Raw genomic sequence first — 14,552 nt, forward strand, 5'->3', positions numbered from 1 at the left:
CGCCCGTCCCCCCGGGGTTCCTTCCGGGTTGGCAGCGGTGGCGCAGGGGGCGGGGGGCTGAGCCGAGGGGCCGGACGAGGCCGGGACGCGCGCCCCCGCCCCGCGCCCGCCTCCCTCCCGCCCTCCCGCCGCTGCGCTGGGGACCGGGATCCGCGCGTCCGGGGCGGCTGGCGGCGCGGGCGGGCGTGGACGGCAGGCTGGGGGCGGCGGCGGCGAGGGGCCGCGCGCGGAGGGCGCCGGGCGCAGCATGGGCGGCCCATGGGCCTGGGCGCTGCTCTGCCTCGGGCTCCTGCTCCCGGGAGGCAGCGCCGCGTGGAGCGTCGAGGGAGCCCAGTTCTCGGGACGCAGGTAAAGGCTGCCCCCACCACCACCTCTGAGCCCTGCCAGCCCGGGGTTGGGGGCCGGGACTCCAGGCACTCCCTGTCCCCCCACCCCCGCAACCTTGGTGCATGCCCGGACTGGGAAAGGGACCCGGTCCCCAACCGCAGTGCCAGCCCAGAGCCGGGCCGGAGGCGGAGGGGGTGGGTAGGGGGAGAGGGGAAGGGATCCTGGGCCGCTCCACTATCTAGCAGAAGCTCCCCAAAGTGCGAGGGTCCCCTACTCCATGTGTCTGGAACCCGCAGCCCAGGCAGCCTCCTCCAATCCCCGCCCCCCTTTCACCCCCAGAGTCCCAGAGGAGGAGGAAGGAGAACAACGGGGAGAACCCCCCAGGACTTCCCTCCCCATAACCCAAGCCTCCACCCCTTCACCCCCTGCCGCGCACATAGGAAAGCCCAGGACATCCCCTAGCTGACACTTAGGGGGCTCTCCTCCCTTTTCCTTGCTTCTGGCTTTTTTTAGTGCCGGCTATTTATTTCTCTAGGAGGAAGAAGACGGGGGTGGGGTTTCAGTGCCCCTGGGTCCGTGGTGGCCCCCAGGGACCTGGCATTTTGGACAGAGATAGGAGGAAGTACTGCCTTCCTGCTGCTCTCTCAGGAGCTGGGGGCATTCTCTCTGCTGGTGCTGGGGGGGCATCTTCCAGTGAGAGGGTCCTTCATAGGCAGCGGCCCCCTTTCTCCTTCAAGGACTGGATGAAGCTTGGGAACACTTGTTCCCATTTAGCAGATGAGCAAACTGAGGTCCCAGAAAATTAACATGATCTTCTAGGCTCACGGGCCATTAATAGGAGAGCTGGGATTCAGATCTGTGTCTTCCTCGCCCTGATGACACTGTTTGAACCTGCCTGGCCCCTGTCCTGGCTGCAGCCCTACCCCTGCCGCTGTCCCCTCTTAAGGGGCCAGCTCAGCAAACAATGCAGAGTAGCCAGGCCTCTTCAGGCCCTTTCATCGCATTCAAATGCCTGCCCAGCCCCCACCCCCAAGGCCTCACTTTTTAAATTCTTTTCAGAAATTCTCCTTGCCCAGTGGTCAGGGGGGCCAGCCTGCCTCCGCTAGGCTAGCAAGAGCAAGTGACCTGGGCAGGGCTGGAGAGGAGAGGTGGCTGAGGCATCAGAGGCCAGAAGAGCAGTTATCTGAGATAGGGATGGGCAGGTGGCAGCTGTCACAGCCACCACCTTCTGCGGGCTGACCACCGCAGGCCTGGGCGGGCTATTTCACCTGCATCCATCGCTTCCAGAACCTTCCCGACTGCCTTAGGAGGCAAGCGTTTTTGTGGTCCCTGTTTCTCAGAGGAGGAAACCGAGGCTCAGAGAGGGGACATGACCTGCCTCGCACACGGATGTGAGCCCCCAGGGTCCCAGGTGCTAAGATGACCGAGACTCCGACCTGGGAATTCCGGTTGGCAGGATGGGGATGATGGTCCAGGACAAGGCCTCCCACCCTGGGTTCCTCACCCGCCTCCAGGGTTTGGATGGGAGCAGGAGGGTGGCTGTGGGTAGGAATCTGGTGGTCTCTGGGGACTGTCACTCTATCTGTTCACAGAAGGCTCACGGTGGCCTGAGCATCACAAAAGCCCGGGGACGCTGCTGTCCCTCCGTGGTCCAGCCTGAGGCCTCCAAAGGAGTAGAGGCGCCTCCGTCCAGGCCGTCAGTTCCCAAATCCAGGGTCCCTTTGACCCAGCAGAGGTCGTCGGCTGCAGGTTTGGGAAAGGCCTGTAGGTCATGGTGAGGAGTTAGAGGTCCCGGCCCTGGCTCTCTCCCCCACTCACTGTGTGACCTCAGGCAGGTCCCTGGGTCTCACTTTCCTCTGCAGTTTCCTCACTGTCCCCCTCTTTACTCCCCTCGTCCCCTTGCTCACAGGCCTGTTGTCGGGATGGACAAAGGACCAGCTGGGGCCCTGACATAGGTTCCTGCGATCACCAGCATTAGGTGGGGGAAGGGACCCCTGGCTGGAGGAATCCTTAGTCCTCACTGCCAGGACTTCCCCTTGTGGCCCCATCCCAGCATCGTTGGAGACAGCATGGGGATGTCTCGCCCCATCAGCCCTCCCTCCACCCCCAGCCCGGCGCCCCAGGCACCCCTTGGCAGCCGAGGGACAAGAGGCAGAAAAGAGGCTTTGTGCCTGGGTAGGGGGGGCCCGGGAAGGCATCCAAGGGGCCGCCCCCAGCCCCAGGAATGTGGAGACTTTGAGACACACACCCTACCCCCCCCCCCCAGAACCAGGGTGCCTTGGGGCTGTGCAGAACTGGCTTGGCTCACCCCTTACCCCTGTCCGTCCCCCAATCCCTGCTGGGCCTGCTTCCTGCCCTTCTGAGGTCCCTTCCAGCCTGAACCCTCATCTAGACTTAAAGCCATCCCCAGCGTCCTGGCCAGGCCTCTTCTCCCTGCAGTACCGGCTTCCTGCGGGCACAGCCTAGGACACAGGAGAGCGGAGAACGCTCTCCCCAGCCCTTCTCCAGGGAGCTCACATCCCAGCTCCACACCCACATGGGTGACCTGGGTAGGTGACTTCTCTCGGAGCCTCCGTTTCCCCCTCTGTAAAATGCAGAGCCTGTAGTCAAGACTTTGTGGTGAAGATACTGGGCTGGTGTCCCCAAGCCCAGGGAAGGCCCTGGACCAGGGGTCCTCAAACTTTTTAAACAGGGGGCCAGTTCACTGTCCCTCAGACCGTTGGAGGGCTGGACTATAGTTTAAAAAAAAAAAAAAACTATGAACAAATTCCTATGCGCACTGCGGGCCCAGGACGCGTCAGCTGCTAAGCAGGACAGGCAGCGGCACCCGGCGGGCCGGATCAATGTCCTTGGCGGGCCGCATGTGGCCCGCGGGCCGTAGTTTGAGGACCCCTGCCCTGGACCATAGCTGTGGGCTCTAGGGCCAGTGTCATAGTCCAGGAACAAGAATCACCAAAGGCTGTTAGCGCCGTGCTGACGAAGCACTGCCGGAGGAGAACCTGCTGTCCCCATTTGCAGATGGGCAAGGTGAGGCCCAGAGAGGTTCAGGGCCTTGTCCAAGGTCACCGAGTGAGGAATCGGCAGAGCTAGGACTGGAACTTCGCTTCCAGCAGGGGGTTCTGGCTCTAGTCACCCCACCCCCACCCGGTACGTCTCCTTTCTTTCCTCTCCTTTTCATAACCGCCCTTGGCCCCCAGCCCACTTGGCTGCCTCCTGCAATTAGCCCCTATCACTGTTCCGGATCATAGCCCTGGGCCCTGCAGAGACAAAGTCCCCTGGGCCCCTCATGGCAAGGGGGTGGAGGGTTGGGGGGGAGGGTAGTGGGGACAGCTGGTTCCAGGCTGAGCTGGTCTGTCCTGTTTTCTCTCCCCCAGTGGCCTCTGGGGGCCCAGAAGGTGCTGAGTGGGCAGGAGTGGCAGGCCCAGGAGAAAAGGGTGCCCCCTCCCATCCCTTCACCCTTGCCCCATCCCACAGGTGGTGGCCCAGCCTCGTGAGGTTCTGGGACAGCTTATCACCCACCGCACCCCAGGAAAGGAGGCCCAAGGGGCATCAGGACGGAGGCAGGGGTTCCAGGGGCTGCAGACATCTCTGGGGACCTGGGTCGTGGCTCCTCTACCCAGGGCCACCGCGCTCAGTCATTCAGCAAACCTCTCTGAGCGCCCTCCCCTGAACCCCATCCCAGCTGCATGTCTTTCCCCCAAACACTCAGGGCTGCTGCGACCCTGGAGGTGCCCAGCTCTGCTGGGGTCCTCAGGACTGAGACCCCAATGATGACTAGGAGCTTGCGGGAGAGCAGGAGTGTACACAGATCTGTACACAGATCTCAGGGGAGGGAGGGAGGGCAGGAAGGTCAAAGAGGGGTCGCGGGAGTGAGGAGAGGGGAGCGGCGTGTGGGACAGAGCAGGCAGGGCTCGCAGGGCCGTGGGAGCCACGGCGAGTGGGGACTCAGGTCTGTGCTTCACAAAGAGCTTCTGCTGCCTGGAAGGTGGCCGGAGGGGCCGGAGGGCAGCGGGGCCAGGCTGGGACCCTGGCGGGGAGCTCGGGCTCATCCCGGGGACAGTGGGGCTGGGGAGGGGTGAGACATGGTTCTTGGTGACACCCCCAGCGAGTGGGGATGAGGGACTAACCTTGCACCCCACCTGGCCCGAGTATCCCCTTCTCTCTGAAAGGTCTAGCTAGCTAGCCACCAGCTCCATGTCTCCCAAGCAGAGAATGCAAGCAAACTCCAACGCGTGGGAAATACACGAGGGAGCCCACAGGGGGGGATCCTAACTGAGGAAGGAGAAGGAAAAACTGTTCCCTGGAGCTCCCCACGGTGGGCAGCTCGGGCGGTGGTGGGCGTCACAGGCCATCTTCCCCGGCTCGGTCCGGGTGCCTGTGTGAGGGCGCACAGCCCCATCTCTGTAGGATTTGCTTTGGTCTGACTGTGTGCTCGAGTGTGTGTATATGTGTGTCCTTAGGTGGGTCTGTGTGTATGTGCATGGAGTTGTATGCACGTATGCGTACGTGAGCGTGTCTGTGTGCACGTGCGTCCGTATGTGTCTTGTGCTCACTGCGTGTGCATACTGATGTGTGTGTCTGTGTTTGCCTGTGTGTGTTATGCGCACATGTCTGTCCACTGGCATGTGGTCCTCCTTCCGTGTGCAGGGCCCCCTCCTGTGTCTGGAGCTTCTGCCTCTGCCCGGAGTGCTCCCTCTCGCTTCTTCCTTCATTCACAAGGCCCCTGGGCCAGCCTAGAGCACTTCACCGGCTGCGGGGAGCCCCTGAGCCCCCCCTGAACGTGTACCCCACATTTTGTGCATTTTTCTGGGGAGGAGCCACAACTCACATCACTTTTCCCAAGGGGCTTATGTTCCCCCCAAACACAACCCCAACAGGTTTAAAACCACAGCTCTAGGGACCCAGAGGCTCTAAAGGGTGAGGGGCCTTTTGGAAAGGAATCTTTTTAAACTTATAAAATCCCCATCTGCTCGTGAGGAAAAACATTTCCAGCGTAAGGTTAAGACCACAAGCTCATGAGTTCCACCCATGACCGAGTCACTCGTCTTGAATGCCTGGGGCACGTCCCAGACCCCAGAGCCTCAGCCTTCCCACCTGTAGGGCGGGGCTCATGCTCAGGCGGGTGCAAGGCCCTGGGCCCAGCTCTTGGCACCCAGCAAGGGCAGCCCGGGGGACAGCCCCTCTGTGCCCCCCAAGGTGGCCATTCGATGTGAGCGTGTGACTTGGCCTAACTTCATGCACACAAAGCCATACATGTGCGTCCGTGGATGGATAGTAGTTTGCTTTCTCTTCCTTTCTTGGTGCATAGAGACGCGATCTTGCCCTGCTGGTCTGCACAGGCATAGGGGTCTGTACACGGACACCTCGGGCTCCTTCACAGCAGCCGTGTCTCGTGGTCCTGTTCAGGCTGCACCCAGGTGTGCACTGCGGCAAGCACCTGTCCCCCGCCCAGGGCGTGGCTGGCCCCTGGCTCTGCTGGGCTTCTGCCATCCCTTCCCCCTGCTTTCCCACCTCCATGCCTCGGCTAAGCTGTTCCCTCCTCCTGGACTGATTCCAGGTCACAGAACGGTGAGGGGACTTCCCCAGGGTAATAGACTGGCCCTGGCCGAGGCCTCTCTCCTCCAGGTGGGCCTGGGTGGGGGCGGGGCAGCGGTTAGGGGCCTGGATTTCAGGGGTGGCGGGCACCTCGGCGATGGCTGGGACATTCCCGGTGCTCAGTGGCCCCAGCCCTGCACGGGGTCACGGACCCTGCGTTTTTTGCCGGGCTGGGAAAGGAGGTACCATTTCAGGTGACCCTTCTCAGCCTGAGCCCCCCCCCCGCCCCCAACCACATACACACCCCACCAGACTTTCCTCTGTGACCCGAAGCCCGGGGTCAGCAGGTTCCCAGGCTGGGGCCTTCACAGAGCCGTGGACCGTGGCTCAAGAGACAGAGGGGAGACGGGAACTGAGTTGAGGCCTTTGAGATGGAGTTAGGGCCCAGCTGGGCCATCCAGATTCCTGGCTTCAAATCCGCCCCACCATGCACCGGCTCTGGGACATGAGCAGTTTTCCCCCCTCCCCGAGCCTCAAGGGTACCCCTCTGTATAATGGGGGGGGGGTGCCTTCCTGCATCACTGTGGGAAGAGGATGTAAATATCCTTAGCATACAGAAGGCGCTCAATATATGCAGTGCAATATGCTGATGAGTTAGCCTCTGGAGAGGTCAGTTCTCCATGCCTGGGACGTTGTACATCCCGCCTGGCATGCAGAGGGGGCACAAGGATGAGAGAGATGGGCCTCCCCTCTCCCACGCCAGGGAGGGAGCGGGCAGAGGTGAATCACCAGCTTAACTCAGCGTGACAAGCTACCAGGGGCTGCGGGCCCGGGGCAGGGAACCATCAGTTCTGCTCAGGTGGAGGTGGAGGTGGGAAAGGACAAGGGGGGAGGTGGCAGCACAGCAGCTGTGAAGGTGGGAGGTGCCCAATGGGGAAGTGGAGGGAGGGAGCTCCGGGCAGTGGGCCCAGCATGAGCAAAGGCCTGGCTGAGTGGTACCTCAGTGGAGGTGCGGGATCTAAGGAGACGTGGGCACAGGAGAGCTCCAGGGCTGAGGGTGGGGGTGGGCCAGCCCAGGTTCCATTTTATGATGGAGAGACCAAGGGGAAGGGGGGAGGGGCCGCTGCTGTCATCCAGGCGGGAGGCAGGAAGCACTGGGGGCCTGGACGGGTCAGGGTTGGAGAGAAGGGAGCGGCCCTTCAAAGACGCCTGCTCCCATCTTGTCCCCTGAAGTTCATTCCCCAAGACCTCCTGAGAGCCCCCAGCTCGGCCACCCCTCTAGGGCTGTGGGATCCACTCCTCAGCCACAGCAGCACAGACTCCCAGGGGGGCCCAGAGGGCGCTGAGAATTCGGGGGTCTCTCTGCCTGGAGACTGGGGGGCTGAGTGGTACCTGAGCGTCCTCTCTGTGGGTCTGTTTCAGGAACTGGTGCTCGTACGTGGTGACCCGCACCATCTCATGCCACGTGCAGAACGGCACGTACCTTCAGCGAGTGCTGCAGAGCTGCCCCTGGCCCATGAGCTGCCCGGGGAACAGGTGAGGGAGACCGAGTGGACGGCATCCCAGGTGGACACAGCATGGGCAGAGGCCTGGTGGTGGGAGCGCAGTGGGTGGCAGGGGAAGGCTGGGACCCCAGGGTGGGCGGAGCAAAGGGAGTGCTGGCCCAATGCCCATTCTTCAGTGCCACCCTCTGTGTTCGTGGGGCACCCTGGAGGGCTTCCTGGAGGAGGGGTTCCACCATTCACCCACACGCCTTCACTCAGGGAGCATTCACTGCTAGGGACGGGCGGCTCCACTTGCAGGGGCTGCCTGTCCAGTTGGTATCCAGATCCCCAAGGCCTGACGGTTGGGAAGGAGGAGAAGGGTTGAATCCTAGAATGCAGGAGAGAGGCTCCAATGGGGCCTTGGCGGGGGGGGGGGGGGGCAGGGGGACAGAAGACCCTGGGGGCTCTGCATATGCCCCACAGACAGTGGGAGAAACCCCAGAGGGCCCCGTCGGCATTCTTTCAGCTACAGAACCGTGGTGAGACCCACATACAAGGTGATGTACAAGACAGTGACCGCCCGGGAGTGGAGGTGCTGCCCCGGGCACTCGGGGCCCAGCTGCGAGGAAGGTAGGACTGCCCCCAGGTTCCGGCCTCGTGCTTCCCGGAGGGTGCTTGGGAGGGAGCCGTCCACGGTTGCTCAGTCGTGGACACTGCAGTGTTCAGTGCCAGGCACGCTGTGATCCCCTGCACAGAGCTGCCCGCGAGGCCCGGCTCGGGTAGAGCTGGTGCCCGCTGTCCCACGGGCGTGGACCGCCTGCCTCGTGGGAGACCCTCAGGGCCCCTGGAGAAATGGAATGCGTGCTGTGTAGCTCGTGTCTGCAGTCACACCACCCCAAGCCTTTCTTCCAAACGTGGGAGCACCCAGACCTGTCCACGGGCTGTGGGAACAGGTCGTGGAAGCAAAGGGCCACTCAGGTCCGCGGGTCAGCAAGGTCGGGACGGTCATGCCCTTCCTGCTGGAGGAAACGGAGGCTCAGGGAGGCGGTGGGCCCACGGCTCCTGAGGGGTAGTCAGGATTGGAACCCCGGTCTGCCTGGCTCCCCCGAAGGCCTCAGGGATGGGAGGACTCAGACGGGTGCCTCCTGCGTGGAGTGTGTGCCAGGCTCGCCCCACCCCACTTCTCTGCCTGCCATGAGGGTGGCTGGGGCAGAGCACCCCCAGGGGCACAGAGGAGGCAGCCTGGCCACACCGTCACCGGGAGAGACCTCTCCTGGAGGGCACCCGCCCCTCTGCTCAGCGGTCCAGGCCGCTCCCACCCCTGCCGCCTGGCTGAACCCGACGAGAGGAAGGTTTGGGGGCACCAGGGGCTGTGTTTCCAAGAATGGCCGGGACCAGCCTGAGAACCAGTCCCGCAAGCACCTCCGTGGAAAGGCATTCAGGGCCCAGGGCAGCATGTGAGTGTGAGACACGGCCCCCGCATCAAGGGACCGTGATGCTAACGGAAGTCACCGTTCAGAGGTGCTTCTTGAAAGACTGACACGCGTCACCTCCCTGGGACCCCACGCAGCCCTGGTTCACAGAGGGGGCAGCCGAGGCCCAGAGGCCTGTGTGGGAGGCCAGGAAGGGCAGGCGTGAGGGGAGCCAGGACAGCACCCCCCTCTCTCTGCTGGGAGGAAGAGGGGAGGGTGGGACCCTGGGGGCCAGGAGGGGAGCCAGCCAGGAGGGGCTGCTGCCAAGGAGGCCAGGGGAGCTGGAGGTGGGGAGGGGCAAATCCCCAGGGTGTGGGGGCCACCTGGGCCCAGAGGGCCTGAGCCATGGCAGGGCCTACCCAGACGAAGGCCACCCTGTCCCTGGCTCCCCTCTCCAGGGCAGACCTTCGCGGGCCTGTGAGGCCACCATGGAGGGCGGAGCCCAGGTGGGGGCAGCACCCCCACCCTTGAGCCCGGCGGCTGGAGGCCGCGCACCCAGGCACCAGGCTGAGGGCTGGGAGCTCTGCCACTGGTGAGGCAGGGGGTCAAGACGGGATGGGCCAGGCCAGCCCTGGAGGCCGCCAGCTCCCTCTGCAGGGCCTTCAGGCCCAGCCTGGGGACGGGGTTATCCCGGGCTTCGTGGGCCAGGCCAGCGCCACCACACACCCGCTGTGTGGCCTGGGGCCGGGGACTCCCCGAGCATTGTGCAAGTGGTTGTGCAAGGGCCGCGCAGGGGGCGGGAGGCCACGTTCCAGCGGCACCGTCTCCTGCCCGCTCCGAGGGCACGGCGCCTTCGCTGACGGGCACCAGGCTGCCCTTGCAGCAGCCCGGGCGCCCTGACCGGAGCCTCGGGGTCTCACCTGTGACGCGGTCAGGATAAGGGAGTCTGCCTCCCAGGGATGTTGGGGGGTGAAACGAAGCAGTGCAAACCCTGCAGAGGGTGCCAGGGCCCGGGTGGGACCTGCGTGGTGTCTGATGGGATGGGAAGGGTCGGAGCTGAGGGAAGGGTGGGGCTGAGGAAAGGGAAGGGAATTCTGGGAACCCGCTCTCTCCCCGGGGCCCTGGGAGTGGGAGTGAGGAAGCAAGGGACATGGCTGGCCCATCCCGGGCCCTCCCTTCCTCCGACAGCCAGGTTCGGGCGGGCTTCCCCGGCCGTTTCCCCTGATGGTGAGTGACTGCCCGCCCCCCCCCCCCCCCGCCCCCGTCTGTGCGGCGCCGTGACATGACCTCGGGGCCATAGAACTGCGTCACAGGGGCGACGGGGCAGGCTCCCCTGGCTTCCGTTTCCCCATCTGTAAAGGGGAGGTGAGGCAAGCACCCCAGTCACAGGGCTTTGAGGAGAATGGGTTCAGACTAGCCCCGTGACGTGCCTCGACTGTGCCAGGCGCAGAGTGAACGCTGCGTCCGTGTGAGCTGTTCCGGTGGTTACCCACCTGGTAGGATTGAGCCGGGCTACGTAGAATCTGAGCGCTGGCCATGGCGTCCCCCTCTGGCCCACAGAGCCTCCGATCCCTGCCCCAGTCCTGCTGCCAGCCCACCTTCCTCCATCCTGGGTGAGGGTTCCCCCCTGCGCCAGGGCAAGTCACGGGTCCCTGGGGAGGGGATGCTGGCGACGCAGGCCCAGCCCGAGCTCAGGCCCGTGGTGGCACCGAGCAGGGTCTGGCAGCCTCCCTGCCGGGGTCTGGCCGGAGGGACCCGTCTGGTTTGAGTTCCTGGCGCCTCTCACTCCCTGCACCAGCCCACAGCCTGGCTCTGAGCTGCCAGGGCTGTGCCTTATTTGGATCTTGTCTCCCCCCCAGACAACACTCCGTGGCCTTAAAAGGCAGGCCTGGGGGGCAGCGGGGAGCAGTTGCCCTGCTGGCTCCAGAGCCCCTCCAGCTGTACCCCACCCCCCCCGCCCCCCCCCCCGGCTTGGCCAGCCCATCCCTCCAGCTGTGGAGAAAGCCAGGCCCCCCAAAACCAGACCAGCCAGGCAGCCTGCTCCTGGTGGGGGTGGTGACAGGGGTGGGCGCCGCGAACGGGCCTCCCGTGCCCTCCCAGGCAGCGGCCTCCCTGTTCCTCATTTACAGCCAGGTCTGGGTTCCCTTCGGTGTCCGAGTGGGGCAGGGAGAGGGTGGACAGCAGTGTCGCCGCCGCCGTTTATTGACGTGTGGGCCCTTTGCCCGCATGGCCGGCCTCGGCCCTCCCACCAGCCTGGGAGACAGAGTGGCCTCGTGGCCCCATTTCACAGATGGGAAAATAGCTCCAGAGAGAGCAAGTCACACAGGTCAGCGAGTGACAGCACTGGGACCCAGCCTTGCAGCTGCTACCTCTAAGCTTTTAACACGTGCAGCTCGTTGGGGTGACAGGGGGGCACCCAGCCTCTCCCATGGCCCCTGCCCATTGCCAGCCCCTCTCCCAGCCCCATCAGGCTGGCAGCCTGTGCACGTGTGACCCAGGTGGAAGCTGCCCCACCTTTCTGGGCCTCTGTCTGCCGCTGCCCTAAGGGGAGGGGCGATCCCCGCTGGGGTTCGAGGGCAGCGGGGGAGGGGCTCTGACCGAACAAGGATGGCCCGGCCTCAGGGCTCTCGTCCCCCCGCCCCCCTCAGTTGCAGGCTCCTCTGGCTTCGTGGAGCCCCGATGGTCGGGCAGCGCCATGCGGAGGATGATGCTTCGGCCCACAGCCTTCTCAGGTGGGTCCTGGGGCAGCTGCGTGGGGCGCCCCTGGGCCAGCGGAGGCCTGGAAGGGGCCCCGGCAGTGTGCTGACGGCCTGGAAAGCCATCTCGGCCCAGCTGGGCAGGGTCAGGAGAGTGCCCTGCCCTTGCCTGCCCCAGGCTGCAAAGAAAACCTCGAGGGGGAGAGGAAGGGGCCCCGAGGAGAGTCTGACCTGGGCCCAGCCACCCCGAGACCGTGACCCCCAGACTCTTGCAGACACAGGTCCACGCCCCCGGTTTGATCTTTTCATAGCCATATATACTCTTTATTGATCTCAGAGAGGAAGGGAGAGGGAGAGAGATAGAAACATCAGTGATGAGAGAGAATCAGTGTTCAGCTGCCCCCTGCACGCCCCACACTGGGGATCCAGCCCGCAACCCCGGCATGCGCCCTGACTGGGAATCGAACCCGTGACCTCCTGGTTCTTAGCGACGCCCAACCACTGAGCCCCGCCGGCGGCGGCTCCTCTTTTTATTTGAACTAAGTTCCCCTGAGCGTCTGCACTGTGAGAGGCACCGGCCAGGTGCTTTCCATGGCAACCTGTTGAAACCTTAGTGTCCCTGTCCCCCAGGAAGACATCCCTGTCCCCCTCTTAAGAGAGGAGGAAGCTGAGGGTCAGAGAGAGGGCGTGCCCTGCGGAGGCCCCACCGCCGGGAAGGGGCAGCGCTGAGGCTCGACCGTAGGCTCTGTGCCTGTTACACACTCGTCCACCCCGGCTCTGAGCTCAGTGCCCTCAGGTGCGAACGGGGGTGACACTTGTCCTAAAGCACAGGGTCACGGTGAGGATGGCAGAGACCGGCTTGGCATGCTCTCAATATGCCCGGCCACCAGGAGGCTAGGTAACCAGCCAGCGCTGTCATGAATGGCGAAGGGGTAGCCGAGGAGGCTGCAGGCGCCGGACAGTGGTTCTGGAGGGAGGGGCAGGGGGTGGCGCCTCTGAGGCCAGCCCATTCCAGACTCTAATGTGTCATCGGTCCCCAAAGCCAGCAAGCCAGGCAGCCCCGCCCAGGTGGGAAGCCACAGGATTTCCTGCCCCGGCTTCCCGGAAAGGACTCATGTGGGATGCCAAGGCTGCAGGAGTTGGCTCCCTGGTCCTGCTTTGGGAGAAGCCTGCAGGGCATGGGCCCCCCTGGACAGGCCATTCCTGCAGCGTCTCCCCTGGGCTGGGCTGGGCTGGGCTGGGCTGCCTCACGGGCGGGGGGTCCTCAGGTGTCCGTTCGCTTCCTCCGTCCGGCCTCCAGGTTGTGTCAACTGCAGCAAAGTGTCGGACCTGGCGGAGCGGCTGAAGGTGCTGGAGGCCAAGGTGGGTGCGCAGCTGTCCCCTCGCCCCCAGCCTCCCCTCCCCCTCCCTGCACCCCATGCTCACAGCATCCATGATCAGGCAGCTTCCCTGCTGGCCCTCCCGTCTGTCCCAGCCAGCTTTCTTGGCCTCTCCCACCGTGCCCCTGTCCGGGAAGCCTGCTCTTCCTCCAGGAGTCCCACGGAGTTCCCCCCACTTGCACCCCCGTTCCCATCCCAGCCAGATGTTTGTAGACACCCCTAGGGTTCATGGCTCCGCTCCTCCTTGCCCCATCACCTTCATCCTTTATCCCCATCTCCCGGGTTCAAAAGCAGATCATCTCTTGCACATCTCAAACATTCTTTCAAAAAGGTTTGAACAATTAAAAAGTAAGACGCTCGCCAAAACCGGTTTGGCTCAGTGGATAGAGCGTCGGCCTGCGGACTGAAGGGTCCCAGGTTCGATTCCGGTCAAGGGCACGTAACTGGGTTGCGGGCACATCCCCAGTGGGAGGTGTGCGGGAGGCAGCTGATCGATGTTTCTCTCTCATCGATGTTTCTAACTCTCTATCCCTCTTCCTTCCTCTCTGTAAAAAATTCAATAAAATATATTTAAAAATAATAATAATAAAAAAAAAATAAAGTAAAAAGTAAGACGCTCGTGTTTTCAGAAACATAAAAAACTCAGAACCGTGACAAACGTACCCACAAACCTTTCGCAGCCGCCGCCTGTGCCCCGGAGAGAGGGGCCGTCACGTGTAAGCATCTTCTTCCCAGATTGTGCGGCGGCGTACCCTCTGTCTGCACCTCCTCTCCTGTTATTCCTCCTCTGGGAGCTGATCTTAAGGAGACCAGATGTGACGATGTTTACCGAAGTGCTAACTGTTCACCGGGACATTTGAAAACCAGAGAACAGAAGGGGTTGGTTGCATCGTTAGGGAGCAAGGCGCCGTGGAATATTGGACAGCCCTGAACGCCTCCTCCATTTTTTTAGATATATGTTTTTAATGGATTTCACAGAAGAAGGGATAGGGCCGTGGTCGGCAAACTGCGGCTCGCGAGCCACATGCGGCTCCTCTTTGGCCCCTTGAGTGTGGCTCTTCCACAAAATACCACGGCCTGGGCGAGTCTATTTTGAAGAAGTGGCATTAGGAGAATAAGTTTAAAAAATTTGGCTCTCACAAGAAATTTCAATCGTTGTACTGTTGATATTTGGCTCTGTTGACTAATGAGTTTGCTGACCACTGGGATAGAGAGAGAGAGAGAGAGAGAGAGAGAGAGAGAGAGAGAGAGAGAGAGAAAACATCAATGATGAGAGTCATTGATAGGCTGCCTCCTGCACGCCCCACCGTGCAGCCCATTGGCTGGCCTATCTCTGGTGAGGCCCTGGTACCCACCCCATCCATCTCTCTTCCTCTTCCTCTCCCTCTTTCTCCACAGGTGGCCGTGCTGGCTGTTACCCAGCAGGAGGTGCCCCCAACGCCAGCTGCCCCCGAGGACCCCCCCCCTCTCTGGGGCTCCCCAGCTGCCCAGGGCAGCCCTGGGGATGGAGACCTCCGAGGTGAGTTGGTTGGGGGGCGGGGGGAGAGCACACTCCCTCGTGGGAATGAGATGCCCGTCTCTACTCTGCTCCTGGCTCCCAGCTCCACCCCCTTGTGGGCCTGGGTCTTCCCTGATCTCTCTGGGGTCCTGGGAGGCCCAGCAGACCCTGCCCTCACCTCCTCTGGTGGCAGGGACTCTGGATGACACAGACCCCACCCC

At 63.1% G+C, this 14,552-nt stretch overlaps 1 protein-coding gene across 1 annotated transcript in view; it reads left to right on the forward strand.

The window, feature by feature from the left end:
- The first annotated feature begins 218 nt into the window (after window positions 1-218).
- EMID1 (EMI domain containing 1) overlaps window positions 219-14,552 on the forward strand; it is a 29,893-nt gene continuing 15,559 nt past the window's right edge. The window contains exons 1-6 of the mRNA XM_080650291.1: window positions 219-348; window positions 7,285-7,398; window positions 7,873-7,976; window positions 11,407-11,490; window positions 12,755-12,816; window positions 14,232-14,352. Of these exons, the coding sequence (XP_080506417.1) occupies window positions 248-348; window positions 7,285-7,398; window positions 7,873-7,976; window positions 11,407-11,490; window positions 12,755-12,816; window positions 14,232-14,352 (586 nt within the window). The 5' untranslated portion in view covers window positions 219-247. The remainder of the gene's footprint in view (window positions 349-7,284; window positions 7,399-7,872; window positions 7,977-11,406; window positions 11,491-12,754; window positions 12,817-14,231; window positions 14,353-14,552) is intronic.

Source organism: Plecotus auritus (assembly GCF_963455305.1).
Source record: "Plecotus auritus genome assembly, chromosome: 13".
In the NCBI taxonomy this organism is placed as follows: Eukaryota; Metazoa; Chordata; class Mammalia; order Chiroptera; family Vespertilionidae; genus Plecotus; species Plecotus auritus.